The following is a 26,924-nucleotide window of genomic DNA, read 5'->3' on the forward strand; positions in this document are numbered from 1 at the left end:
CCAAAGAAAAGGTACAAGGACTGCCTAAAGAAATCTCTTGGTGCCTGCCACATTGACCACCGCCAGTGGGCTGATATCGCCTCAAACCGTGCATCTTGGCGCCTCACAATTTGGCAGGCAGCAACCTCCTTTGAAGAAGACCGCAGAGCCCACCTCACTGACAAAAGGCAAAGGAGGAAAAACCCAACACCCAACCCCAACCAACCAATTTTCCCCTGCAGCCGCTGCAACCGTGTCTGCCTGTCCCGCATCGGACTGGTCAGCCACAAACGAGCCTGCAGCTGACGTGGACTTTTACCCCCTCCATAAATCTTCGTCTGCGAAGCCAAGCCAAAGAAGAGAATGGATCACAGCTATTGACCTGTAGCCTGGTGGATCACAGCTATTGACCAGTAGCCTGGTGGATCACAGCTATTGACCTGTAGCCTGGTGGATCACAGCTCTTTATCTGTAGCCTAATGGATCACAGCTATTGACCTGTAGCCTGGTGGATCATAGCTCTTGATCTGTAGCCTGGTGGATCACAGCCCTTGATCTGTTGTCTAGTGAATCAAAACTCTTGATCTGAAGCCTGGTAGATCACAGCTCTTCAAGGAAATATCCAAATGTACTTTAAATGTAGTGACTGTTTCTCCCTCTGCATCCTTTCAGTACGTTTTGAACAATGGAAGAAAACCGAAGCCCCCGAGGAAAACCCACACAGACACGGGGAGAATGTACCAACACCCTACCGACAGTGCAGGATTCAAACCCTGGTCCTGATCGCTGGTGCTGTAAAGGCATCACGCTAACTGTAAGCCAACCGTGGCAACTATGGTACATTTTGAAGTGTTGGAGGAAACCCATGCAGACATGGGGAGAACGTATAAACTCCTTACAGACAGCACGGGATTCAAACCAAGGACGCTGGCCCTGTAATAGTATTGCACTAAATGCTACATTAATCATGTTGCCCAATCTCGTACACGTGTATATATGGTTCTCTTTTCACTGTAACAGTGTACATTGTTTTGTGCTCTTACTTTTATACTTTGTATTGCTGTATACATTGTTAGGGTTGGATCACAAGTATAAGCAAACAAAATGGACATATTTTGGCAGTTTTTCATGAATTTTTATAGTAAGACATTTTTCTGGCATGAAATTCAACTCACCAGAAGTTAAATCCAAGAAAAATCAGCTATTATGTCTGCATACAAACATAGAGAACGCCCTCTCCTTGGTGCATAGTAAAATAATTTCATATCTGCTATGAATTTACCCCAGTTTGAGGAGCTTGTTGGCTTAGTTTGTTATGAAATCAATGCAGATTCATTGTAGACTGTATTCTGGTGAAAGGTCATTGAATTGAAACATTAAGTCTGTTTCTCCAACCTTAATCTGCTATGTGTTCCTGTTTTTTTTTTGTTTTCATTTCAGATTTTGGATGCTTTACATTCTATTTATTCTTAAGTGCAGTTAAAAAACCTTGTTCTTAGGGACTTTTTTTCAGAAGATAAGGCTGGGTGGTACAGAGAAGGAGATGCATTCAAAGGGAGAAAAATATCGTTTCCTCCACAAATCCTGGAATTATGCCATTGCAAGATGTGACAGCACCACTGATAACCTCCCAATCATTGTTTAGAGAGATAGGCTGATGTGAAGAAAAGATAATATCAGGAGAACCTGAAATTTATATTTAAATTATTTATATATTTTAAAGATGTTACTGGGACAAGGGGGCTTCAATTATTAATAGAGGCTAAATAGGCTCGGACTTTTTACCCTGGAGCATTGGAGGCTAAGGGGTCACATTAAAGAGATATATGATTGGGGGTGGGGTGGTGAATAGTCACATTCTTTTCCCCAGGGTAGGAGTCAAGAAGGCATAGGTTTAAGTTGTGGTGGGTGGGGGGGGGGGGGGGGGGGGGAGAGAGAGATTTAAAAGGACAACACTTTCACACAAAGGGTTGTGCATACATGGAATGAGCTTCCAGAGGAAGTGGTGGAAGCAGATAAAATGCCCACATTTAAAAGATGTTTGGACAGGTACATAGATGGGAAATTGTTTAGAGGGATAAGATTCTACTGCAGGGAAATGGGACTACCTCAGATGGGTAACATAGTCAGAATGGACATGATGGGCTAAATGGCCTGTAAATGAAGTCAGGGACAATCACTCAGTGGTTGGTCTGAACCAACAGTCTATTTTTGTTTCTTCATGCCTATAGCTTTGACTAACAATAATAGGTAAAAGTACACAGGTAAGTTTTTCAACTGGTAGGTGAGACGAGAACGAGGGGGCAAGATTCAGGCTAGTAGATTTACGTCAGAGATGAGGAACTGCTTTTCTGCACTAGGGGTGGCATGGTTGGTGTAGTGGTTAGCACAATGCCTTTACAGTGCCAGTGATCAGGACCGGGGTTTGAATCCTGTGCCGTCTGTAAGGAGTTTGTACATTCTCCCTGTGTCTGCATGGGTTTCCTTCTGGGTCTCCAGTTTCTTCCCACCCTTCAAAATGTTCCAGTGGTTGCAGATCAATTGGGTGTAAATTGGGCAGAATGGACTCGTGGGCTGAAATGGCCTGTTACATGCTGTATGTCTAAATTTAAAAAAAATTTAAACACTGTAAATTTAAAATTAAAATTTTTCATTCTCGCCCCCCCCCCCCCCCCCCCCCCCCCCCCCCACTCCATTCTATTGCGGCTGAAGCAACAGAAACCTGGAACGTTGAGCTGCCAGTCCTGCTCCTCTTGCAACCAAGTTTCACTAATGGCTACAGTATCATAATTCCATATGCCAATCCACACTCCAAGCTTGTCTGCCTTTCCTACAATACTCCTTGCACTGAAATAGATACACCTGAGAACATTTCTCCCCTGATATGCAATTTTCACATCATCTTTTCCCTCCTCTATCTGCTCTGGCATTCTGATTCCAGTGCAGATAGAGGAAAGCAGAACATTTCATACAATTTTCATTCTCACCAGCAGAATGATGTTTGTGTACCTATCCTAATTGTCAAATGTTAATGAAAATATGTCATAAAACTGGAAACTTAAACAACATACTGTGTTTAAACTTTGCTGTAGCCATTCAAGATCAATCTTAGTGTATAGTATATAGCCGTTACATTATAATTTTGAGCAACTTCCACCCAAAATACATTAGATGGACAGTTAAGAGTTGCATTGATGCTTTCTGAGGGTTGAATTTCTGCTTAAAATAGCAAATTGAACTATATTAGGTAATCCTGGATTGATCTCAAATTAGGAATATCTCGAAGCTATCTTCATTCTGTTTTACCTAATAGTCGATATAATCACTTGCTAAATCATTTTAATCAATGGTGCACACTCTACCAGATTGTAAAGAAATGAATTATTTTACAAGTGGAAATCATTTTAACCAGTGTTACACCACCATCACCACTGTTATACCACCATCAAGAAAGCCTACCGAGCTAACCCAAGCCTGCATTTTGGCAAGTCTGATCATCTGACTGTACTTCTACTCCTGGTGTACAAGCAGATACCAAGGACAACAGAACCAGTGGTGAAGATGGTGGAAGTATGGTGATGGGAGGTGGAACTAGGCCTGCAGGATTGCTTTGAATCGGTGGACTGGGCCATATTCAAGGATTCATCTTCAACCTTGAATGAAAATGCCACAGCTGTCACCGACTTCAGAAGAAGCTGTGTGGATGTGTGTGTGCCCATGAGCACATACTATGAGTACATCACTAAAAGCTGTGAATGAAGAAAAGGATTCATAACCTACTGAAGGTTAGGTCGATGGCATTTAAGACTGGTGACCTATATTTATACAGAAAGTCTAGGTATGACCTTAATAGCAAAGAAACAATTCAAGTGAAGTTAGAAGCAGAATCAGAAACTCGCCAGCTATGGCAAGGCTTTCAGGCATTACATCCTACAAGGTGAAGCCTAACATATAAATGACTGCAATGCTTCACTCCCTGATAGCTGAACATCTTTTATGCTCACTTTGAAAAGGAGAATTCAAATGTACCAACGAGAATCCCTGCAGAAGTTGGTGACGCTATGGAAGCTGACTCTAAGGCAAATGTCGGAACATCTTTTAAGATGGAGAACTCTCGCAAGGCATCAGGCTCTGATGGTGTACCTGGCAATGTACGGAACATCTGTGTCAGCCAACTAGCTGGAATGTTCACGGATATTTTCAATCTCTTATTTCTACAGTCGAACATTCCACCTACTTCAAAAGGGCATCAATCATCCCGGTGTCCAAGAAGAGCAGGGTGAACTGCCTCAATGACTATCACCCAGTAGCCCTCACATCTACTGAAATGAAATATTTTGAGAAGTTGTTCATGGCCAGAATTAAACCATTCCTAAGAAAAGACCTGGACCCACAGCAATTTGCCTACTGCCACAATCACACCACAGCAGATAAAATCGCACTGGTTCTTCATTCAACCCCAGATCACCTAGACAACAGCAATATGTATAACAGGCTGTTTTGAATCGACTACAGCTCAGCTTTCAGCACCTTCCGTTTCAAGGCCTGAGCCTCTGCACCTCCCTCAACTGCATCCTTGACTTCCTGATTGGAAGACCACAGTCTCCACCTCACTGACAAGCAACACTGCCGCACCTCGAGGATGCGTGCTAAGCCCAGAGCTGTACTCACTCTACACCCATGACTGTGTGGTGAGCCACAATTCAAAAGCCATCTGCAAATTTACTGATGTCCCTGCACTCGTCAGCAGATTCACAGACAGCAATGAGGAGACGTACAGGAATGAAATAGATCAGTTAGTTGAACGGTGTCACAAGAACAACCTTTTATTCAAAGTGAGCACAACGAAGGAAATGATTGTGGAAGGGAAAACCAGAACACAAACCAGTTCTGATCGAGGTGTCAGCAGTGGAGAGGGTAAAGAGCTTCAAATTCCTTGAAGATCTACCCTGGGACCTTCTTGTCAATGGAATCATGAAGACCGCTTGCCCGTGGCTATACTTCGTCAGGACTTTGAGATTTGGTGTGTCACCAAAGTCCCTTGCAAATTACTACAGGTGTACCGTGGAGGGCATTCTGACTGGTATGGAGGTGCCAATGCACAAGACAGGAAAAGGCTACTGAGGGTTGTCAACTTGGTCAGTGCCATAAATAGCATTTGTCCACTCGATTAGGGACATTTTTAAAGAGGAGGTGTCTCAAGTGAGCAGCCTCTATCGTCAAAGATCTTCACCATTCAGGCCATGCCCTCTTCTCACTGGAAGGAGGTACTGGAGCCTGAAGATGAATACCCAACAGTACAAAAACAGCTTCTTCCCCTCCACCATCAGATTTCTGAGTGCAAATGAAGGTCCAGGCACTACCTCACTTCTTTTGCGCGAATTTATTTTTAAAAAAATATGGTCTTTACTGAACTGTAATTTATGGCAATTCTGCCCCTGTAAATGTGCAGAAACAACAAATTACGCGACACGTACAAGTCAATAAACCCGATTCTGATTCTGAGAGTGCTCAAGAAAATCGTAAACCATGTGGTTTCTCGTGGAATTCCTGAATGGGGGGGGGGGGGGGTCCTGAAAGGAGTTCCAGGGATAGGGTTTGTTGGACTGAAGGGAAAGAAAGTAAGTTTGTTTCTAGCAGTCACAGAAGGTGAAGGGATTGGTGGAAAAAGTGTCAACTTCAGAAGTTCATTCGCAAGGGCAATACAAAGGCAATGTTCACGTCCTGCTGACACAGCCCCATCGAAGCTCATCATCTCCTTAACATACAACGGCAAAAAGGTTGCAAGATCCAAATGTCCGTGGTGTCAGGGTCGGTCGGTCCGTCCCTCGCCTCGCTGCAACGCTGCTCCTCGGCCGGAACGTTTGTCCGCGGCGCTCGTGGAGTCGGTGGCAGGGGCGGTGACACCGGCAGAGCGCAACGGTGCCTACGGGAAGGAGCGGTAGGATGGCGGACGTCCCGAGAAACGCCCCAGCACGTGAGTGTGGAGCGGCCGGGCGAAGCGACGGTGGTGGAAGAGCTGGAGCTCCGGTCCGGGCCGGTCGGGGCGAGCTCCCGGGGGGGCCGGTCGGGGCGAGCTCCCGGGGGGGCCGGTCGGGGCGAGCTCCCGGGGGGGCCGGTCGGGCCGGTCGGGGCGAGCTCCCGGGGGGGCCGGTCGGGCCGGTCGGGGCGAGCTCCCGGGGGGGCCGGTCGGGGCCGGTCGGGGCCGGTCGGGGCGAGCTCCCGGGGGGGGGGCCGGTCCGGGCGAGCTCCCGGGGGGGGGGCCGGTCGGGGCGAGCTCTCGGGGGGGGGGGCCGGTCCGGGCGAGCTCCCGGGGGGGGGGGGCCGGTCCGGGCGAGCTCCCGGGGGGGGGGGGGGCCGGTCCGGGCGAGCTCCCGGGGGGGGGGGCCGGTCCGGGCGAGCTCCCGGGGGGAGGGGGGGGGCCGGTCCGGGCGAGCTCCCGGGGGGGGGGGGGGGCCGGTCCGGGCGAGCTCCCGGGGGGGGGGGCCGGTCCGGGCGAGCTCCCGGGGGGGGGGCCGGTCCGGGCGAGTTCCCAGGGGGGCCGGTCGGGGCCAGCTAATGGCAGCCATCAGAATGTTGTAAAAATCCAATTGGTTCACTGATGCTTATAATACAAAACAAGCATTTAAGTAGATCTCTAGAATATTGAGAGGAGAGGCAGGAGCAAACAACTGTGTTCAATAGTGGAATCACATTGAAATATGCAACAATTATAGAAGATGATCTCTTGAATATAGGAATTGGTGGTATAGAAGTTGTGACTGGTCGCTCCTTGAGCTCGCCCGGATCGGTCGCGGTCACCAGTCACTCCAGGAGATCTCCTAATCACTTTCCCAGACCCAAGAGGAACGTGTTTGTTTTGGCTGGAAGTAAAGGGGTTGAGATCAGAATTGTGAGAAATTGAGATGTGGTTGCAAGCTGTGCACACTGTAATGGAAGGGAAGCCATGTTAAGAACAAGGATGATATGGCAGGAAAAATTGTGTCAACATAGTAGATATGACAGACTGAGAAACTAGGAAAATGAAACAATGATTATGAGACACAAGGTGGAAGAAAGTGAAAGTGAGATTGATGTCAAAGTCAGGAGGTTAAAGAATGAATATTGCTCATTAAGCTATACCTTGTGTGATGATAGAAATGTCAAGAAGAGGTATTGAAGAGTCAGTTGTGGGCCTCGAGAGCAGGTTGGCAAATACCAGTGAGTTGAGTTCTATTTGTTCAGCTAAAGAAGCACTGCACTCACCTTCTCCAAATCGAAGGAACTTGGCTATTCTTGTCCTTCATTGGATCCATGAATTATTGTAGTCCTTGTATTCCTGTTCAGTCTCTTTCCTCAACTCTTTTTATGTTAAATTGATTGCTATACAGGTGTTGTTTCTCAACAAAATGTCAGCAACTCTTTACCTTTTCTGCAAATGTCCACCACTTTCACTTGATCCATATCTGACATCTAATTTGCCACTGGAGAGTATTGAGTTTAACATTTTAGGTAAAAAGTTTTTTTTTTCTCTCTGGATGTAACTGCGGCTTTTTTAAATTTTTCTGTCCCTAACTGCTATTTAGAGAGAGAGAGAGAGACATATACATGACAGCTATGTCAGGGAGTTCAGGTCATTACATCCTACAAAGCAAGGGTGGCTGTGATGCTTCATTTCCCAATGAACCTTCTATGCTCACTTTGAGAAGGAGAATTCAACAGTGCCTATGAGAATCCCTGTGAAATCTGAGGACCCTGTGATATCTGTCTCTGAGGCTGACATTGGAACATCATTCAAGACATTCCTCCATGAAGATTTATAGTCAGTAAGTCCAAGAGCTGATTGAGAGTCACAGTTCGGGGAATTCACTGAGGAATTAAACTGGTGAAAACCTGACGGGTGGCTGTTGAAGTGCATGCATTTTTCCACCCTAGTCACTGAAATATCTCAATTCTAGTTCAGATTTGACTGATCTGCCCAACAAGTTTTTGGCTGGAAGAATTTTCCAGACCACTAGAGGTAATTATGTTCAATTGTGGTCACCTCATGATAGGTTGGCTATGGAGAGGGTGCAGAGGAAATTTACCAGGATTAGGAAACAAATCTTATGGGACAAGGTTAGCAGAGCTGGAGCTTTTCTCTTTGTAGTGCAGAAGGATGAGAGGAGACTTAATAGAGGTCTACAAGATTGTGAGAGGCATAGATAGGGTGGACACCCAGCTCCTGTTTCCCAGGACAGGAAAAACAAACACCAGAGGACATATGTACAAAGTGAAGGGAGGGAGGTTTAGGGGACACACCAGGGGTAGGTTTTCTACACAGAGAGTTGTGGGTGATTGGAATACATTGCCAGGAGGGGTGGTGGTGGTAGAGCTGGAACAATAGGGCCATTTAAGAGACTTAAACAAGCACATGGATGGATGAAAAATAAAGGGTTAAGGGATAGGGAGGATTTAGTATTTTTTTAATATAAGTAATATATGGGTCAGCACAACATCAAGGGCCAAATGGCCTGTAATGTGCTGTAATGTTATATGTATTGTTTTAAGAGGGTAAACCCTCTCAAGGTGTCTGGCCCTAATGGCGAACCTGGCGAAAGGTTCTGTGCCATGCAACTAGTTCACAGATATTTTCAATTTCTCGCTGCTGCAGTCAGAGGTTCCCACCTGCTTCAAAAGAGCATCAATTATCCCGGTGTCCAAGAAGAGTAGTGTGAGCTTCCTCAATTACTGTCTCCCAGTAACACTAACATCTACTGTGATGAAATACTTTGTGAGATTGGTCATGGCCTGAATTAACATGAACCTTAGCAAGGGACTGGACCCACTACAATTCGCCTACTGTCATAATCGCTCTACAGTAGATGCAATGTCACTGGCTCTCCATTCATCTGTGAATCACCTAGAAAAAAGCAACTCATACATAGTATGAATTGGAAACATTTCCTCACTGATAAATCAACACAGGCGCACCTCAAAGATGCAGGCTTAGCCCACTGCTCTACTCACTCTACATCCATGACTGGCTAGGCACAATTCCAGTGCTATCTACAAATTTGCTGGTGACACCATGGTTGTTGGCAGAATCACAGATGGCAATGAGGAAGTGTACAGAAGGGAGGTAGATCAGCTCATTGAGTGATGTCACACCAACAACCTTGTACATACCTGAGCAAAACCAAGGAGATAATTGTGGACTTCAGGAGGAAATCAGGAGAACACGACCCAGTGCTCGTCGAGGACTCAGTAGTGGGGAGGGTTAAGAGCTTCAAATTCCTGGGTGTCAACATCTCTAAGGATCTGTTCTGGAGCATCCATGTCAATGCAATCACAAAGAAGCCTCACCACCAGCTATACTTTGTGAGGAGTTTGAGGAGATTTGTTGTGTCACTGAAGACTCTCGAAAACTTCTACAGGTGTAACGTTGAGAGGATTCTGGCTGGTTGCATCGCTATTTCCTATGGAGGTGCTAATGCTCAGGACAAGAAAAATCTCTAGAGGGTTGTTAACTTGGCCTGCGAAATCACGGGCACCAGTCTTCATTCCATTGAGGACATCTAGAAGAAGCAGTGTCTTAAGAAAGCAGCCTCTATCCTCAAGGATGCCCACCCCCAGGCCATGCCCTTTTCACTGCTACCATCTGGAAAAAGGTACAGGAACATGAAGACAAGCACTCAGCAGCAAGAGGACAGCTTCTTCCCCTCCGTCATGAGATTTCTGAATGAACAACAGACACTGCCTTACTTTGACAAACTTGAACTATTTTTATTTATTTTATAAGGTGGTTTATATAAATGTTTGTGCTGAGATCCTGCTGCAAAACGATGAATTTCATGACATGTTCATGACAAATTCTGAAACCTGATTCTCTCTACCTCTTACTTGGAACCCATGCTGGCTCCCAGTAGAGCAATCCCATTAGTCCAATTCCATGAAACCAATTTCCTTTCTCTTATTCCTCTGCAGCCATGTAATCTTTCTCATCATAACAAACTTTCCTTCCACTACAGGGAAATTTACAATTAACACCCTGGCTCATTTCCGTTATGTCGGAGAAAGGCCATGTGGTCAGGGGAGAATTCCACATAAAATAACTGTGTGCATTCCTGTCTGTTACATTTTAGATTGTCCAGGAACAGCCAGTGAAGATGCTGGAAAGACTTCTGCCTGTCAAGGATGTCCTAATCAAGCATTATGTGCATCCGGTGCCTCAAAAGCTCCAGATCCAGGTAGATTTCCAGTGTATTTTTCACTATCACGTCATTAATATGGTTCTTGCTCAAAATGTGAAATACCTCAACTTTACTTTAACACTCCAGCTATTCAGGAAATCAAGGAGAAAATGATATCTGTTAAACATAAAATCCTGGTTTTATCTGGAAAAGGAGGGGTTGGCAAGAGCACGTTCAGTGCACACCTAGCTCATGGGATAGCAAATGATGACTCCAAACAGGTAAGGATTTAAAAATAATCTTTTGCATCTTGCATCAATGTAGAGGTAAGAATGAAAGAACTAAGAATTAACCTCAAAATGAAGAAATTATAAAGAACATGTTTTTTTAAACTTAATTTCAGATTCAGATTTATTGTCGGAGAGTACATACATGACAAGCAACCATGAGATTCTGTCTGTGGGCAAGGCAGAATTACTACTTATTGATAGTGCAAAAAAAAACTACATAATGTGCCCATGTAAGCAAATAAAGAAATCTAAACTAACTGTGCAATACAGGGAAGGGAAAAAAATTAATAAAGTGCTAAAGTAAGAGTCCTTAAATGAGTTTGTTGTTGAGGAGTCTGATGGTGGAGGGGTAGCAGCTGTTCCTAAACCTGGTGGTGAGGGCTTGGCTGTTATGTCCTAGGATGTGTTTGCTACCTTTTCCAGGGCTTTACCCTCTGGTATTGGTGTACCAGACCATAATGCAGCCAGTCTGCACACTTTCCATCACACATCTGTAGAAATTTGCCAGGGTTTCTGGTTTCATACCAAACCTCCACAAACTCTGGAGGAAGTAGAGGCACTGATGTGCTTTCTTCACTATGCCATTAGTGTGTTGAGAGTCACCTCCAAGATGGTGACTCTCAAGAACTTAAATTTTCTCATCCTCTCCACCTCTAATTCCCTAATGATCACTGGATCGTACACCACACCTTTGAAGTAGTAATTTGCACAAAGTTGTGGCAAGTGAATCTGAAATCTTCCATGTTAGAGAAATTTAATGAACAAGATGGAGATGGATTGGGATAAATTCTGTTGGTAGAGCTTTTGTTTTGGAGATGTTAGTTAAGCAACAGTTTGATCCTTGTGCAATAATAAACTTAATCAATATCACTAACAAAGAGACTTTGTACGGCACAAAATTGCTAAAACAATGGAATTGCATGCAGTTGCTAGATGGCCTGATGATATCACCTGCCATCAAAATACTAAGGGACATATTTAGAGAGGTTATGGCTTGGGAAAACTACTTTTCAAATGGCATTGTCATATAACAAGCGAGTCTAAAATCAGGTGTCAGTTGGCCAGAACTACAATTTTTCAAGCAATTTGATTTATCCATAGTTATTTCACCTACTTACTCGTATGCATTCAGTAAAAAGACTTTGTTTTCAGCGAAATCAAGGCTACATAGTTATTATTGTCAGAATATTAGATTTTTTTTCATGACTTTAGAATATATCGGCCAGATAAATTGCATTGGACTCTTGTATTGAAGAAGCTGTAGCCAGGAACAGGAAATGTTCTGAAGATAGACAAAACCTAAATGGCCCGTAGAAAGCTAAAGTGTTGAACTGGGTCGTCACAATATTTTCTCTATATCAGTTGCACTCAATAATTTTGTTTATTCCAGAACAACTAAATGCAGGGGTTTTACTGCAATTTGTAAAGTGGGATGCAGATTACAGCTCTGTTCATGCATGTAGAGGTGAGACTTCTGCCTCAAGAGAGAAGTGTACTCATGAATTCAAACACTCTCCCTGCACCTTCATTGAAATAATACTGTGGTAGGTTAGGAAGGATCTTGATCAGTACCTTCTGAAGAGCGGTTAAATTGGATTGAATTCAATTGTTTATTGTCACGTATCCCAAAATACAGTAGAAAGATTTTGTCTTGTGTCCAGGCAAATCAACTCGTACCATTGTGAATGGGCAATTATTCCTGGTGTGTTATATTCCAAAAAATGAAATAAAAACTAATTTTCAAAATAAGCAAATAAAGTAATATATAAGCATTAATATAAGCATTAAATCTCTGTTATCAAGAATTCAAGCAACTGGCAAAAAAAAAACAGGGAAAATAAATAAATAAAAATGAGATGAATGAGTAGAAATAAAAATTGAAATGAGAGTTTAAAACTGTAGAAGTAAATATTCTCTGAAGTAATACAAACCTTTGGTGAAGATGGGAGCAAATGTTCAGTCAGTGGAGTGCCTTGGTCATGCTTTGCTCGTAGTAGCTGTTTGAATAAAGTTGTGTTTGGAAAAAATGACATTGCCCAGGCTGAAGAGCTGGCTGATGCTGCTCGCGGCTGGGGTGGGGGGAGCTAATTGTGATGTTATTGTTGGTCTTTTGGGCAGCTCCGTGGAGGGGGAGAAACCTGCAGATGCAGCGACAGTTAAATGTTTTCAAAGAATATGACTGAAAATAAAGTAAAATGCTTTAAGGTTTATACAGGTACACAATCCTTTATCCGGACATCTAAAATCCAGAAAGCTCCAAAAATCGGCAAGGGGGGAGAGGTGGCAGCGCAAGCCGGGCAGGCGGGTGGGGGGGGGGGGGGGGGGAGATTGGCAGCGTGAGCCGGGTAGGCGGGTGGTGGGGAGACAGCAGTGTGATTGGAAGGGGGTGGGGGTGGATACGGCAGCAAAATTTGGGAGGGCTTAAATCTGGCTTTCTGAAATTCGGAACACACTGTCCCCCTTGTGTTCTGGATAAAGGATTGTGTACCTGTATATTCATGCAAGTGAAGTTTGTTTAGTTTGTTCTTTTAAACTTTATTCTTAATGCAGGTGTATTAGTTGGGCATTGTAAAATTGAGACTCAATCCGGTATCTACCAATCCCCGTAGGTGCCAGATACCAGAGGTTTTACTGTACCTGATTATTATACCAAAATAAACGTGCTTCAGGAGAATCATTGAAGTTTTAAAATACTGGGAAATGTGTCAAAAACAAATAAACTGAGAATCTTCTTCCTCAAAAGTATATGTTTTAAAAGCTGATATGGTGTCTCAGCACAAAAAAGAAGCCTGTGACTATTGTCTGAACTAATTCCAAATCGCCAACTTAACAATACAGCAAATTTCCGTGATTCTTTAGCATTATGGTTAAAAGAAAGAATTTCTATTCTTTAAAAAAATGACATATTTCCCACCATTTCCCCAGATTTCAGTGTTTATTCATTTTCAAAAAGCAATATAAATGCCAGCAATCCACATGAAAGTGAGCCACACATTTATAAGCTAGACACCCTCCATCCCTTTTCATGACTTAACAACAGCATTGCTAAGAAAGAAATCTCAGCAAAGTATTTCAGTAATGTGTGCTGGGGGAGTAATGGAGAAGATACAATGGTGCAGAGTTGTTCCAAAGCATCTTGTGGTATTAGTGAAGGAGGGCTAAGAAAGAATAGCTGTGACAAGTTTTTAATCAAACAATAATAAGCACTTTGTTGAGAACTGTAGGAAGCTACACAGGCTTATTTGCTATGTTTTTAAAATATTGTCTAGTTTTTGTGGTGTTTAGGAAAATTCTACAGCAGATCTTGTTCATTCAGTCTTTTTTTTGGAATTTAAAATAATACTTCAGTGGAATTTCTCTGAATCTTACAACGCAGTGAAAGGTCAGTCAGCTCAGATGTCTTTTGCTGGTGTAAAAAAAATTATGGCACGTTTGAAATCCATTTGGCCCCATTGTGCCTATTCCTGCTGTAAAAGCAATTTAGATTAATTTTTCAGCTCGAGCATCGCAGTTTTATTTGGTAATTGGTGGTGTTCCAGACTTTTAACAGAATTGCTGAGTATTTCTGCCTTCACAATTCTTTCATGCATTGTTCCAAATCCCCACCACTTTTCATGGAAATAAAATCTTTCATCATTACCATAAATTTATTCCCTCCTTGTTATTGGCATCTCTGCTGATAAAAATACATTCCTTTCACCTTCTCTTGGATTCCTAATTTAAACATGTAAATTGAGTCTTCCCTCCCTCTATCTCTTGTGTTCCAAAGAAACCTGAATCATACAAATCTTTTTTCACAATCAATATAAATTGGTCGCACATGATCATACTTCCACCTACTTGCTCTGATATTTTATTCTTTTCATGTACTTGTTCAGCTTTCAACAAAATGCATCGATTTAGACACATCACCTGCTTAGTGTGTTTAATAAAGCGACCTGCTTCTGTTGGCATATTTAAATGGAAAACCAGTTTTGAATGTTATGTCCCTTTCCTAGAATAATTATAATGTGCTTTACTTGGGTTCAAACAGGTATTTGCCATAGTGGGTGAGATTGAATTTTCCGCTACTTAGTTCCTTACCTTACTTTACCATTAGCAGAATGTAAATGGGCCGCTGAATTGCCAGAGCCCAATTTTTACTTCTCCCCCGAAAATCATTTTTGTTTCCAGTTTTGTTTCCACTTTTTTAAAGGAATATTCTGATTTAACAATTAAGGACAAAATGTGTGTTATATTAAATCCTGATGCTTCCAGGTAAGTGGATCGGAAACATTTAGATGGATATGTACTGAATGCAGGGAAATGGGACTAATTTGGTCAAAGGCCCTTTTCCCATGGTGTAGAATTCTATGACTCTGTTTCATTTTAATTAGCAACTCTTATTAGATTTAGTGTAGGAGACTTTAGCATTCCATGTTGCAGACTTTGGCTATGGTCTTAATGTTTCCTGCTACAAGTTAAGACAAGTGGGTTCATCATTCATTACATTTAATAAAGACAATGAGATAAGTTTTTCAGGAGTAACATAACAATTACAGCACGGAAACAGGCCATTAGGTCCCTCTAGTCCGCACCGAACCAAACACCCCTTTCTAGTCCCACCTCCCTGCATAATGCCCATAACCCTCCATCTTCTTCTCATCCATATACCTGTCCAACCTTTTCTTAAATAATACAATTGACTCCGCCGCCACTATTTCTCCCGGAAGATCATTCCACATGGCTACCACTCTCTGAGTAAAGAAGTTCCCCCTCATGTTACCTCTAAACCTCTGCCCCTTAATTCTTAACTCATGTCCTCTTGTTTTAATCTTTCCTCCTCTTAACGGAAATAGTCTATCCACATCCATTCTGTCTATCCCTTTCATAATCTTAAATACTTCTATCAAATCCCCTCTCAACCTTCTACGCTCCAAAGAATAAAGACCCAATCTGTCCAATCTCTCCCCATACTCCAGATGCTTAAACCCAGGCAACATTCTGGTAAACCTTCTCTGCACTCTCTCCACTCTGTTTATATCCTTCCTATAATTAGGCGACCAGAACTGCACAAAGAACTCCAAATTAGGCCGCACCAACGTCTTATACAATCTCAACATCACCTCCCAACTCCTATATTCCATGCAATGATTGATAAAGGCCAGCATGCTAAAAGCCTTCTTCACCACCCTATTCACGTGAGTTTCTACCTTCAGGGAACGATGTACCGTTACTCCTAAATCTTTCTGCTCTTCTGTATTCCTCAATGCTCTCCCATTTACCACGTATGTCCTATTCTGATTCTTCTTACCAAAATGAAGCACCTCACACTTATCAGCATTAAATTCCATCTGCCATTTTTCAGCCCACTTTTCTAAGCAGCCCAAATCCCTCTGCAATCCTTGAAAACCTTCTTCATTATCCACTATTCCACCTATCTTAGTATCGTCTGCATATTTACTAATCCAATTCACCACCCCATCATCTAGATCATTAATGTATATAACGAACAACAATGGGCCCAATACAGATCCTTGAGGCACACGGCCTCCAACCTGACAGACAATTATCCACTACCACTCTCTGGCCTCTCCCTTTCAGCCAATGTTCAATCCATTTGACTATCTTAAAATTTATACCCAAAGACTGCACCTTCCTAACTAACCTTCCATGTGGTACCTTATCGAAGGCCTTACTGAAGTCCATATAGACAACATCCACTGCGCTACCCTCATCCACATTCCTAGTCACCTCTTCAAAAAATTCAATTCAATTTTTAAAAAGTTTTAAAAAAAACCTCCCTGGTCCTTTCCTACCACTGTTTAGAGTTTGAGCTGATAGGCTGGTTTTCATTTTTCATCTTTAATGATCCCAATGCTTTAGTTCACCTAAGCTAATTTAGCTGCTATCCTTCTGCTCCAGGATGCATGTGGAAGATTAACGTTCGAAATCTGAGAGCATAGGCCTCATTTTAGCAAGTAACAAGTTGAATTTCTCTCCCACTGTTTTTCTGGCATGATATTTTACTGGGGACACCTGTTCCCTTATTCTAAGCAATGTCATCGCTAATGTATGAAAGGTGCCAACAGTTTTTGGCAAGGAAGAGATTTCTCAAAATTCCTTATGACCGAGAAGGAGGCTATTTTGCCCACATGCCTGAGTTCTGATTCACCACAAATTATTGGATGATTTGCTGTTAGCTTTGCAAATATAATAAAGAAATGTCCATCACGGCATGAGTGCCTCAGTTTTCCTTCAAAATTGCTAAATTTGAGTTGTTACTATGAATCATATCAAAGGGGAAAAAAAATTGAAGGATCTGCTTCCATGCTATATTTCTCCAATTCTCCGTTTGTGAAACAGGCACTGAGAGGAAACCCACATAGTCAAATATGCTTTTTATACAGAAATCCCACAATATTGCCACAAGGAAGACCTGAACTGAACAAAGCTGGCTTAATGCCTGGTCATTGCATCTTTTTACACAGCAAGCTGACATTCCGGGAACAAAAGAGATGTAACACAACAGCATTGGCATCTAGTGCCCGTATAACATACCTTATTTGATGGCATGTTAGACCTATTTTCCCCAAAAAATGGCTCAAAAATATTCTCCCAATTTTGTATGTGAAGTTGAAGTTATGGTGATAATGGTAATGCCAACAGTGATCGTCGACACTGCGTGGCTCACTAGCATCATCGCCATCTATCGTTGGGGGCTGGTGGCGGGCTGTCGGGATACTCTCCCAGTGGCCCACTGTCCGTTCCCGCATTGGTCATTGTTGTGTTCAGAAAATCTCAGGTCCGAGAGAGACGAATCTGGACACATGGGTTTGCAATCAAATGTTACTTTGATTAACACATAACAATTAATAGAAGAGCATGGGAAAATTGTGGAAATCAAACACGCACAATTTCTAAAAGAACATAGGAAAATACGCGCACAATTTAATAAAACAGACATGCACAATATATAAAAAGGCATGAGAAAGCAATTTAATCAAACGTATGTGCGCAATTTATGGAAGTGTGGGAAAATTTGATTTGTAGCAGTGAATTTCAAACTTTTTCTTTCCACTCACATACTAGTGATTAAGTAATCACTGCTCTGGTCTACACCCAATTGTTACTGAAATATTTTGTTTGAGAAAAATTGTCACTGGCCCATGTCTTTTGGAGTTATGAAACCGTGCACCTAACGAGTTAATTAGATATGATTAAAACAGTGGTTTTCAAACTTTTTCTTTTCAAAGTAATACTTTGCTAATCACTGCTATCAATTGTTGGAGGCTGGTGATTGGTAACAAAAGATAATGTTGGGGGCTTCAGATTGGTCAAACTTAAGACAAACCCACAGACCAGCTTGCTCACAGCTGCACAAGGTGACTGGAGACACTTTGGGGACAGTGTTGGAGGCTGGTTTTTTATCAAATTGCCACTCCCTAACACTAATCTCTCCCTTAATATCTGAAGGTCTGTCAGTGACTGTCTTGAATACATTCAGTAACTGAGCATTCACACCCTCCTTCTGTAGAGTTCCAGTACCCTTTGATATATACTTTAAAAAAAAATCTTACTCTTGAAAGATCAAACCTTATTTTGAAAGACCAACAGCCACCCTACATCTGTCCTGTCAAAAATCATGAATTATATACTTAGGAATTAAATCATCTATCATTCTCCTTCCAGCAACAAATCAGTGCTTTACCCACTATTTCACCATTAGCTCATTTAATCTCCAGCTCATTTCAAACTTCTGTATTTATGGGAGCATGCATATATGGGGTAAACCCAAAGTGCCTGTTGGTCAGGTATTCCCTAGTGAACAACTCACTATCAGTTAGATCGACTCTGCCTTTTGCCTTTGGTGTATAATTGTGGGCTGCCAGGAGAGACAGGACAACGGTATTATTATTAAATACATTTTCCCTATTGTCCTACTTGCATGTATTGTCCAATTTTTAAAAGGTGACCCATAAATACACGATTTTTAAAAAAAGTACACAATCTTACCTGAGTTGGTCCGGAATGCCGGATTTCCCTTGTACACAGATGGCATTCTGGTGCAGTTACTACCTCTGCTGCTGGAAAAAAAGCCAGGACTGGAATGACTCCTCCCTCCAATTCTGAGTCAGTGCTTTTCACACAGCAGGGGTAGTGTAAAAAAGCCGCAAATATTCCAGAACAAAGTGGCTATGTATAAAGCACTATAGAAAATGAACAAATGCCAAAACGCATTATTCTAGATTACTGTTTTACTATCCCTTAGCCACTCCCCAATTTCACATGCTATAATTTTGTCCAATAATTTCTGTGCAGACCTCGTTGAAGTCCTTCTAAACATACCACATCGACTTATTCCTCCTCATCCTTGAGTTGAAAAAAAAGAATAGATTTATCAAATATGATTTACCTTTCAGAAATTAAAGTTGCATTTACCCAGTCTTCGTGTTTTTTTTGTGTACTTTGCAACACATTTTTCCTATTGCTAATGTTAGCTTCTATTGACCTTATGTTAGACCATAAGTCATAGTGGTAGAATTGGGTCATTTGCCCCTTCAAATTTACTCTTCCATTCGAATCATTGTCGATATATATTTTTCCTTTCCGCCCTTCTCCCTATAACCTTTGACACCCTTGCTCATCAACCTCCATTTTAAATACACGCAATGTCTTGGCCTCCGTAGCTGTTGGTGGCAACGCATTGCACAGATTCATACCCTCTGGTCTAAAGGGAGATCCTTTTATTTTGAGGTTGTGCCCTCTAGTCCTACTTCCTCCTACCACTGAAAACATCTCCATACCCACTCTCTCAAGCCCTTTCAATATTTGGTATGTTTCAATGAGATTCTCATTAATAAGGGTGTTAAAGGGAGAAGAAAATATGATTGAAAAGAAAAATGCTTCAGCCAATATTTGAATGACAGATCAGAATCAAGGGTTCTAGAATCCTATATTTTTTTTGTTTGCACTTTTTGAGGACTATAAAATTACTTTTCAATACTAACTGATTAAGGACCTCTGCAGGTAAGAAAATTAGAATGCTTGCCAGACCGTTAGGCAACCAGGCATGTCTCAACAGATATATCATCCAAAAAGAGGGAAACAATTTAGTGAACTCCAAGTTCACACACCAAAATATGAAAGGCCACCAGCCTGAAACATAAGTTCTGTTTTTCTCTCCAGAGATGTTTTCTGACATTCTTGGTGTTTCTATGATAGTGTGCTCTTGGTTTTTTGATTTTCTTCATCTGCTATATTTTGCCTTTGATCTATTACTCATTGTTAGCTATGGACATTGTGCCATTAATGGCATTAACCAAATACACTGACAGATTTGAATTTTGATTTGTTCATATATTTTCAACAGCGCAAATTCTGTCTTTTGTTTTTCAAGAGAAAATTGTAAGATTCAGGCACTAATCTATAGAATGAGGCAGATCATGATGAGGGGTTGTGTGCATGGAAGAGGGGGTCAGGAAGCTCCAGTGTGATTTGGATAAATTGAGGGACTGGGCAGATCCATGGCAAATGCACTCCAATGTGGATCAATGTGAGGTTATCCACTTTGGTAATACAAACCGGAGGGCAGATTACTATTTGAATGGCAATAGATTAAGAGATGAGGAAGTGCAGAGAGACCTAGGGGTACTTGTACATCAGTCTCTGAAGGCGAGCATGCAGGTACAGCAGGTGGTTAAAAAGGCAAATGGTATGTTGGCCTTCATATCAAGAGGGTTTGAGTCTAGGAACAAGGATACCTTACTGCAGCTGTACAGGGCCTTGGTGAGACCCCACCTGGAGTATTGTGTGCAGTTTTGGTCACCTTATCTAAGGAAGGATGTTCTTGCAATGGAGGGAGTGCAGAGGCGATTCACCAGGCTGATACCTGGAATGGCAGGAATGACTTAGGAGGAAAGATTGCGCAAATTGGGATTGTACTCGCTGGAGTTTAGAAGATTGAGAGGGGATCTCATAGAGACCTATAAAATTCTGGCAGGACTGGACAGAATGGATGCAGATGGGATGTTCCCAATGATGGGAAAATCCAGAACCCGGGGCCATGGTTCCACTTAGGACCGAGATGAGGAGGAATTTCTTGACCCAGAGGGTGGTGAATCTGTGGAATTCATTGCCACAGAGGGCAGTAGAGGCAGGTTCATTAAATCTATTTAAGAGGGAATTAGATCTACTTCTTCAGTATAAGGGTATTAAAGGTTACGGAGAGAAGGCGGGGACGGGGTACTGAACTTTAAGATCAGCCATGATCTCGTTGAATGGCGGAGCAGGCTCGAAGGGTCGAATGACCTACTCCTGCTCCTATCTTCTATGTCTATGTTTTCTATCCTTGTGAAGTGATTTGAGCTGTTATTTTTTTTATTGCTGTTGAGGATTCCAAAAAGTCACCTCCTTGTTGGAAGGAGGGGTGGACGTGTGTGCCATTGTACATTGGGATGGGCCGGGTTTGAAAATGGTCTGAAATAGAAAAATGAACAGATTTGAAGGAAAATGAAACTGGTTGGAAATTGTACTCTGCAACTCATACTTATTTTTGAAGATGAGCTGCAAAAGTACATGTTCTACTTTTCCTTTGCCATGGTTAACTTTAATATGACTTTGGCAGCTCTGATATAATCCCGCTGATGATTAGTCATCTCCCCCAGACTGTAGCTGCCCCCTGCCCAACATCTGAAAATCATCAAAAAAAGGGTGCAGTTAACTTTGCTGATCAAAAGTTCTGCTTAGCTTTCCACTGTGTGTCTCATCAGTGAATGGGGTTTGAATTAGCTGCCTTTTATTGTAAAATCTAGCCTTGTGTTTTAAATGTTGTGTTTATGCTATTCTTCAAACGCCCAACACAGAATTTTAAGACATCTATTAAACTGTTTAAAAAAAAAGCTTCACGATAGATTATGGCATGTGGTGTTTGATTAAATTTCAAGTCACTTTTTGTCTGTTAAACTAAGGCTATTGTCATCAATGAAACTGTTCTTTTAAGACTCCAGCCTGATCTACTAAGGTCACTAATAAGAGAAGTCAAAGTTGAGTGGCTTAAATGATTTGATTCCAAAATTTTATTCCTAATTCAAGTTCTGGTTCAAGTTGATTGTCACGTGTACTTAGGTGCAGTGTAAAGGTTGTTGTTTTGGGAGCCAACAGAGTTGGACATTTCAATCCCGGTACAATTATTAAGACGTGGCAGGGAAAAGAAAGCAATTACAGAGAGATATTGGTTGATATGGAGCAAAACTAACATAATGTCACTATTGTGAGGTTTGTTCGGGAATCTGATAACAGTGGGCATGAACTGTCCTTGAATATGATGGTTTTCCTACTTGTGAATTTTCTTCCCAACGGGAGGGCTTTGACGAGTATTTCGCTGGGGTGAGATGAATTTTTTAATACTTTGGCTGCTTTTCCAAGGCAGCACGAGTTGGAGATGGAGATGACGGAGGGAAGGGAGGTATATGTGATGGCCTGAGTTTCTTGTGGCATCTGTGCAGTCCACTAATGAATTGAGGAGCACCGTATTAATTGTTGAAAGAGATCCCATCAAAAATGGCAAGCTATGGATCAATTAAAGAAATAGCATTTCATACCTATCTCTCTAATGTCTAGTATGGTTATTAAAATATAATAACTTTCATCCAAGCAATATGTGATTCTGAGAAGCTTCATTAATTAGTAAACTGTTGCCTGTGTGAGAGGGTTGGAAGCACAAACTTTTTCCTCCTATGTTTCAGCTGAGCAGGTGGTAGATGAGACAAACCAGTTGGAAATTCGAGTTCAAGTTTATTTATCATCAGTGTGGTCCCGTGTTCAAGATTCTTCCTTTGTTTTTTTTTAAAGAAAGATGGAATGTAAGGAATGTTTTGAAGCAGATCTACTTTTCAGATGTATTAAAATGTTATACATACTGTTGCGCCCAGAAATCTGTATTGTATTGGAATACATGCCAGAGAAATGAAAGCATGTTCGGTTTAGCTATATGCCTGATCAAAATGAAATTAAGTTCATTTCAATGCAATCCCAGTCACAATAGTTTAAATCCCTTACTCCATATGTGTTGATGATTCATTTTGAACTGTTATTTACTCACTAACAGGGTGGGTGAGGATGACCTACATGAAAATATCCATGATGAGAAATAATTTGGCTGCTTCAGGTTTTAGCTGTAAACCATGAATCCATTTCTCATCACACAACAATGATATCCACTCCCAAAGAGTAATGCCTCTGGAATCCAGTTTCATTTTTGTGTAAGATTCTGTTATCTCACCCGCCCACCACCTGCACACCTTTTTTAAAATGTACAAACTTCAAGGATCAGGGGTACAAAATGTTGGATGTTACTTCTGCTTTCTGCACCACATCTATGGTTTCCCTGAAATCTTTTCATCTGCGGGAAATCCTTTGGGCTTTGGTTGTCACAGTGTCAATTTAATGGAGGAATCTTGCAATTAGCAGCAAAGGTAGATGCATTTAAAGTTTTTTTTGCCTCTAACAATTCACATGACATGAATAAATAAAGTTGCTGTCAACGTTCCCAGAAGCTTCCTCACTGAGAGAAGCAGCAAGCTTTTTCTTATACCAACAACTTGCATTATATAACACTTTGAATGTAACCAGAGAATTGCTTTCATTGAGGGTTAGTCAGTGTCTGAAACTCGGTTGCAATAATTTCTCTTTGTGTGCTCGCAATATTCCCTCAGGACTTTTATCCCCCTCTTTCTTTTCTCTGTTGCCCTGAGCAGCATTGAATGGTTTTCAATTGTGCTTTAAATTCACCGAGATCTATATCAGAATTGGTATTCTCATGAACATCACAAAATTCTTGGTTTTGCGGCAGCTTCACAGTACAAACATTTCACGCTATCTCTCTTAACCTCTTCACCAAATTAAGCCACAACCAAGAATTGTGGAGCAAAAAAAAAACCTTTTATTGCTAAAGCACATTAACGTTATAAAATATTTCCAAATCAAGACAAATCAAACAGAAGGTGGCACTATATCACTTAAAGCAATATTAGGTTAAGTAACCACAGAGTTTCTAAAGCCTCTCGAAGAAGGAGAGAGAGATGGAAGGAGGTGGGGGATGTATTTAAGGAAAGAATTTTAAACTTGGATATCAGCAACTGGAAGTTGGAAAGATGAAAAGACTAGAACTGGAGGATGCATTAATCAGCACATGGGATATGGATATTGTGCTACAACAGAGATGAAAAATGGGAAGGAGTGGCAGAATTCAAGAGCTTCAAGCAATGTGGAGTGGGGGGTGGGGTATGGTGAGAAGGATGTAAAAGATGATATTGCAATATTATTCAAGGAGGCCAGTCAATACTTCAGTAAGGAGAGAGAATATCCTTGTGGGTGGAACCTAGAAATGAAAACAGAGTGACTACTTTGCAGTAATATGTGTAGAGGAAGGGGTAGACAAATAATAGGATAATACTGGTAGAGGATTTCAACTTCCCAAATATTAACTGGAATCATTTTGGACTGGAAGGCAGAGAAGGGTAGAATATTTGAAGTGTACCAGGAATACTTCGAGCCAGTACATCGAAAATCCTACAAGAGGGTCTGCTCTAGACCTAGGAATTTAATTGCCTAGTGATGGGAGTGTAAGTGGGCGAGCATATGTTAGTCACAGTAACTCAACGATTCTAGTAATGAAGAAGGGCGAGGAAGTTTGGAAATTAAAATTTTGAGTAGGGAGGAGGCAAAATAGTATATATTGAAAATTGCCTTCTTGGCTGAAGTGGTCTGGGAGCCACATTTGCATGCTAGTCTACGTGCAACCAGGGAAGTATTCAAAAATTAAATTGTTAGAATTCAGGATCATTTTGTTCCCATAACAGTGAAAGTAAGGCCAACAACCAAGATGTGAAGGGATAACAAGGTTTTGAGAAAGAAGGAAAAAGGTAGCCATAGAGAATTAAAAACAGGAGAATTCCCACAGCAGTTCAGAAAATTTGACGGGGGGTGGGGGTGGGGGGGGGTACTTAACCAAATTAAATGCCGACTTCTATAGTGGGATTTTAACATGCCCAAACCTTTGGATCCTTAGTCTAGTCATGCAACCAGTGTAATACCATACACTATAGACACTTGTAATAATTGCAAAGTCTATTTGTAATTCTAAAATGCATGAAGATCACATGACTCCCAGAAGCAATAAATTGAAGCCAAGAGCATTTATTGCTGTGTTCATTTTGTTAAACTTTTGAAGTGTAATTACTAATACCGTTGAAAATGAAGTTATCTTGGGTAAGAATTCATCCATCATAGAAAATCTCTTCTGTTCTCAACTGGCAGGTTCCTTTCCATGTATCCTTGATATAAAATGTTTTTGTATTAAATGCAGGTTAAAAAAAAAGACATCGGGCTTAGAAGAGTTCAGTACTTTTTTGAATTTTTAGTTTTTTGTATTGAATGGTCACCAAAATCTTTCCCAGGATGAGATTAGAGGCCATAGGCTTTAGGTAAGACAGAAAAGATTTAAAAGGAAGCTGAAAGGGAGTATTTCTCTGACTGTAAGAGGCACTTTAGGCAGTTTTACGGCAGACAAAAATAAATTTTATGTAATATTGCATTGTCTTTATTACATGACAATAAATTGAAACTTGAATCTTCATAATGGGTATGTAGAGTGAGCTGCCAGTGGAAGTGGTAAAGACAAGGTACGTGGAAAGGGAAAGTTTAAGAGGAATATGTTTGAGGCAAATGGAATGAGATCAAGTAGGTGTGAATGAGTTGGGCTTAGGGGCCTGAGACCATGCTGTATAATTCAACCACCCTCCCCTCTATCTACTCTGTCTACAGTTCCTCCTGCTTTGGGGAAGCAGCCAATATATTAAAAGACCCCACTATCCTGTTTGAAGATGTAATATCCTATTCAAGAACAATTTTTTGCCTGCTGTTATCAGACTGATAAATGGACATCTCATAAATAAAAGATTACCCCTTGATCTCACAGAATCCTACTTTATCGTGGCTTTTGGGCTGTTTTTAACTGCCCTTTTCTCCATGACACTAAATTCTACATTTCTGTGTTTTTGTTTTGCATTATTTATTGCACTTAAGTTGTGTGTTCTCTGAAAAGCACAGAAACAAAGTTTTTCATTGTATCTCGATGCACATGACAGTAAACAATTTAATCCAATTTATATCCAGTTCCCCTATAATCTCAGCTTCTCCCCTTTCCATTCCTCTGACTACTCCCCAATACTCCATTTATAATTGAATTTTAATTTTGTTTGCCATGAACATTTAAATAATGTCTACTCCACCCAAGTCTTGTTACCTTTTTCATATCTTTCGACCTTGCATCGGTGAGCAGGAAAGAACAACAGTTTGAATGTCCTCATTAATTGTCGGAGCATCACTAACACTTGACCAGTCCTCGAGGTGTGTGTCATACTGACGCTAATGGTTTCTTCTAATAGTAACAACTTTAGTCAAACCATGAATTGCTGAAGCCTGAAAGAAGGAAGTATATCTTTTAAACATGCTTTCTGCCAAAACTTCCTTCCCGTTTTATGTTGCCAGGGATATGAGCAAACAAATGTTTATTCTTGCTGCCTTTCTTACTCGAGTAATGCTGGTGTGAGTAATGCTGGTGTCGTGTAAATTCATGTAAATAGGAATAGATTTTAGATGGGTGTGGCTTTAATCTTTGTTAGCAATGTGTTCACTTTGTAGATATATTCTGACTAATGCACTGGAGGAAGTTGCTTTTAATGCATATAAAACTCTTTCAATTTAAATATGAATCTGAAAAATACATTTGCAGATCTGGCGAGGTTAACCCTAAAACAAGGCCTTGGACATTTCTGAGCAGCATTGAATCATGTAAAGCACCTCAGTCTCTTTACCTCCAAGTGGCCATTCAAATAAAACATTTGTGTCATCCTGTTGCAACTAGCGCCATCTGTTGTCCAAACTTCACAGCTGTTCTCTCAATATGTGGCTGGGCTGTTTGCCCATCTTCTCCACCCTTTTGTGCACACATCCAGGATTGAGAACAGAAGTACAGGAACAGTGGTCTTTTGATGTTTTGATGATCAAGGCTGTAGAGAACTATATTTCACACCCAGCTGCTGTTGGGGTAGAAATATACAGTCAATAATGGGATTGAAAAAATGTCTGGGTTTAAATGCCTCTTTTGTCTACCCCTTTGGCAATCAGTGGCTGCGATAAAAGGCTTATTCTAGTCACAATTGATATCCCTGGTATTGAGCTCCAAATATCCTTGAAAATTTATAGGAAATTTGCTTTTTAAAGAGCTAACTTGCCTTTTAAGTATATAGCCTTGAAAGTTAACATAAATGATTGTTTTGAAATAATATTCTGTATTTTCACTGGATTGTGTTGTAAAATGGTGCTGTCAATAATGGTAGGTTAGTTTGACAGTGATTGTCCATTAGTATTCAGTGAAAAAGGAGCCCATTTTATGATCTCTGATGAGAAATGCCTCCAGTAAAATGTCTCTTGGCATCCTGGTGTCACCAGCGCCATCTGT

General features: G+C 41.3%; 1 protein-coding gene and 1 long non-coding RNA gene across 9 annotated transcripts in view; one reads left to right on the forward strand and one right to left on the reverse strand.

The window, feature by feature from the left end:
* Window positions 1-26,924, forward strand: part of nubp1 (nucleotide binding protein 1 (MinD homolog, E. coli)) — a 57,464-nt gene that overhangs the window by 5,925 nt on the left and 24,615 nt on the right. For 2 of the 7 annotated variants that reach the window (XM_069906934.1, XM_069906940.1), the window contains one exon: window positions 10,083-10,187. In XM_069906934.1, coding sequence (XP_069763035.1) covers window positions 10,083-10,187 — 105 coding nt within the window. Of the gene's footprint in view, window positions 1-5,609; window positions 5,957-6,526; window positions 7,785-10,082; window positions 10,188-10,277; window positions 10,412-26,924 lie in introns of those variants that run through there. The other 5 variants (XM_069906935.1, XM_069906938.1, XM_069906936.1 and 2 more) reach the window with 5 other exon arrangements.
* LOC138746745 (uncharacterized) lies at window positions 15,799-25,939 on the reverse strand. Of its 2 annotated transcripts, none has more exons than XR_011347092.1 (3): window positions 25,707-25,939; window positions 18,416-18,483; window positions 15,799-17,221 (listed from the first exon to the last, which is right to left on the reverse strand). It is a non-coding gene; the product is annotated as an uncharacterized lncRNA (long non-coding RNA). The 2 variants fall into 2 exon arrangements; XR_011347093.1 differs by having other exon boundaries at window positions 18,416-18,486.

This window comes from Narcine bancroftii, chromosome 12 (assembly GCF_036971445.1).
Source record: "Narcine bancroftii isolate sNarBan1 chromosome 12, sNarBan1.hap1, whole genome shotgun sequence".
Classification (NCBI taxonomy): Eukaryota; Metazoa; Chordata; class Chondrichthyes; order Torpediniformes; family Narcinidae; genus Narcine; species Narcine bancroftii.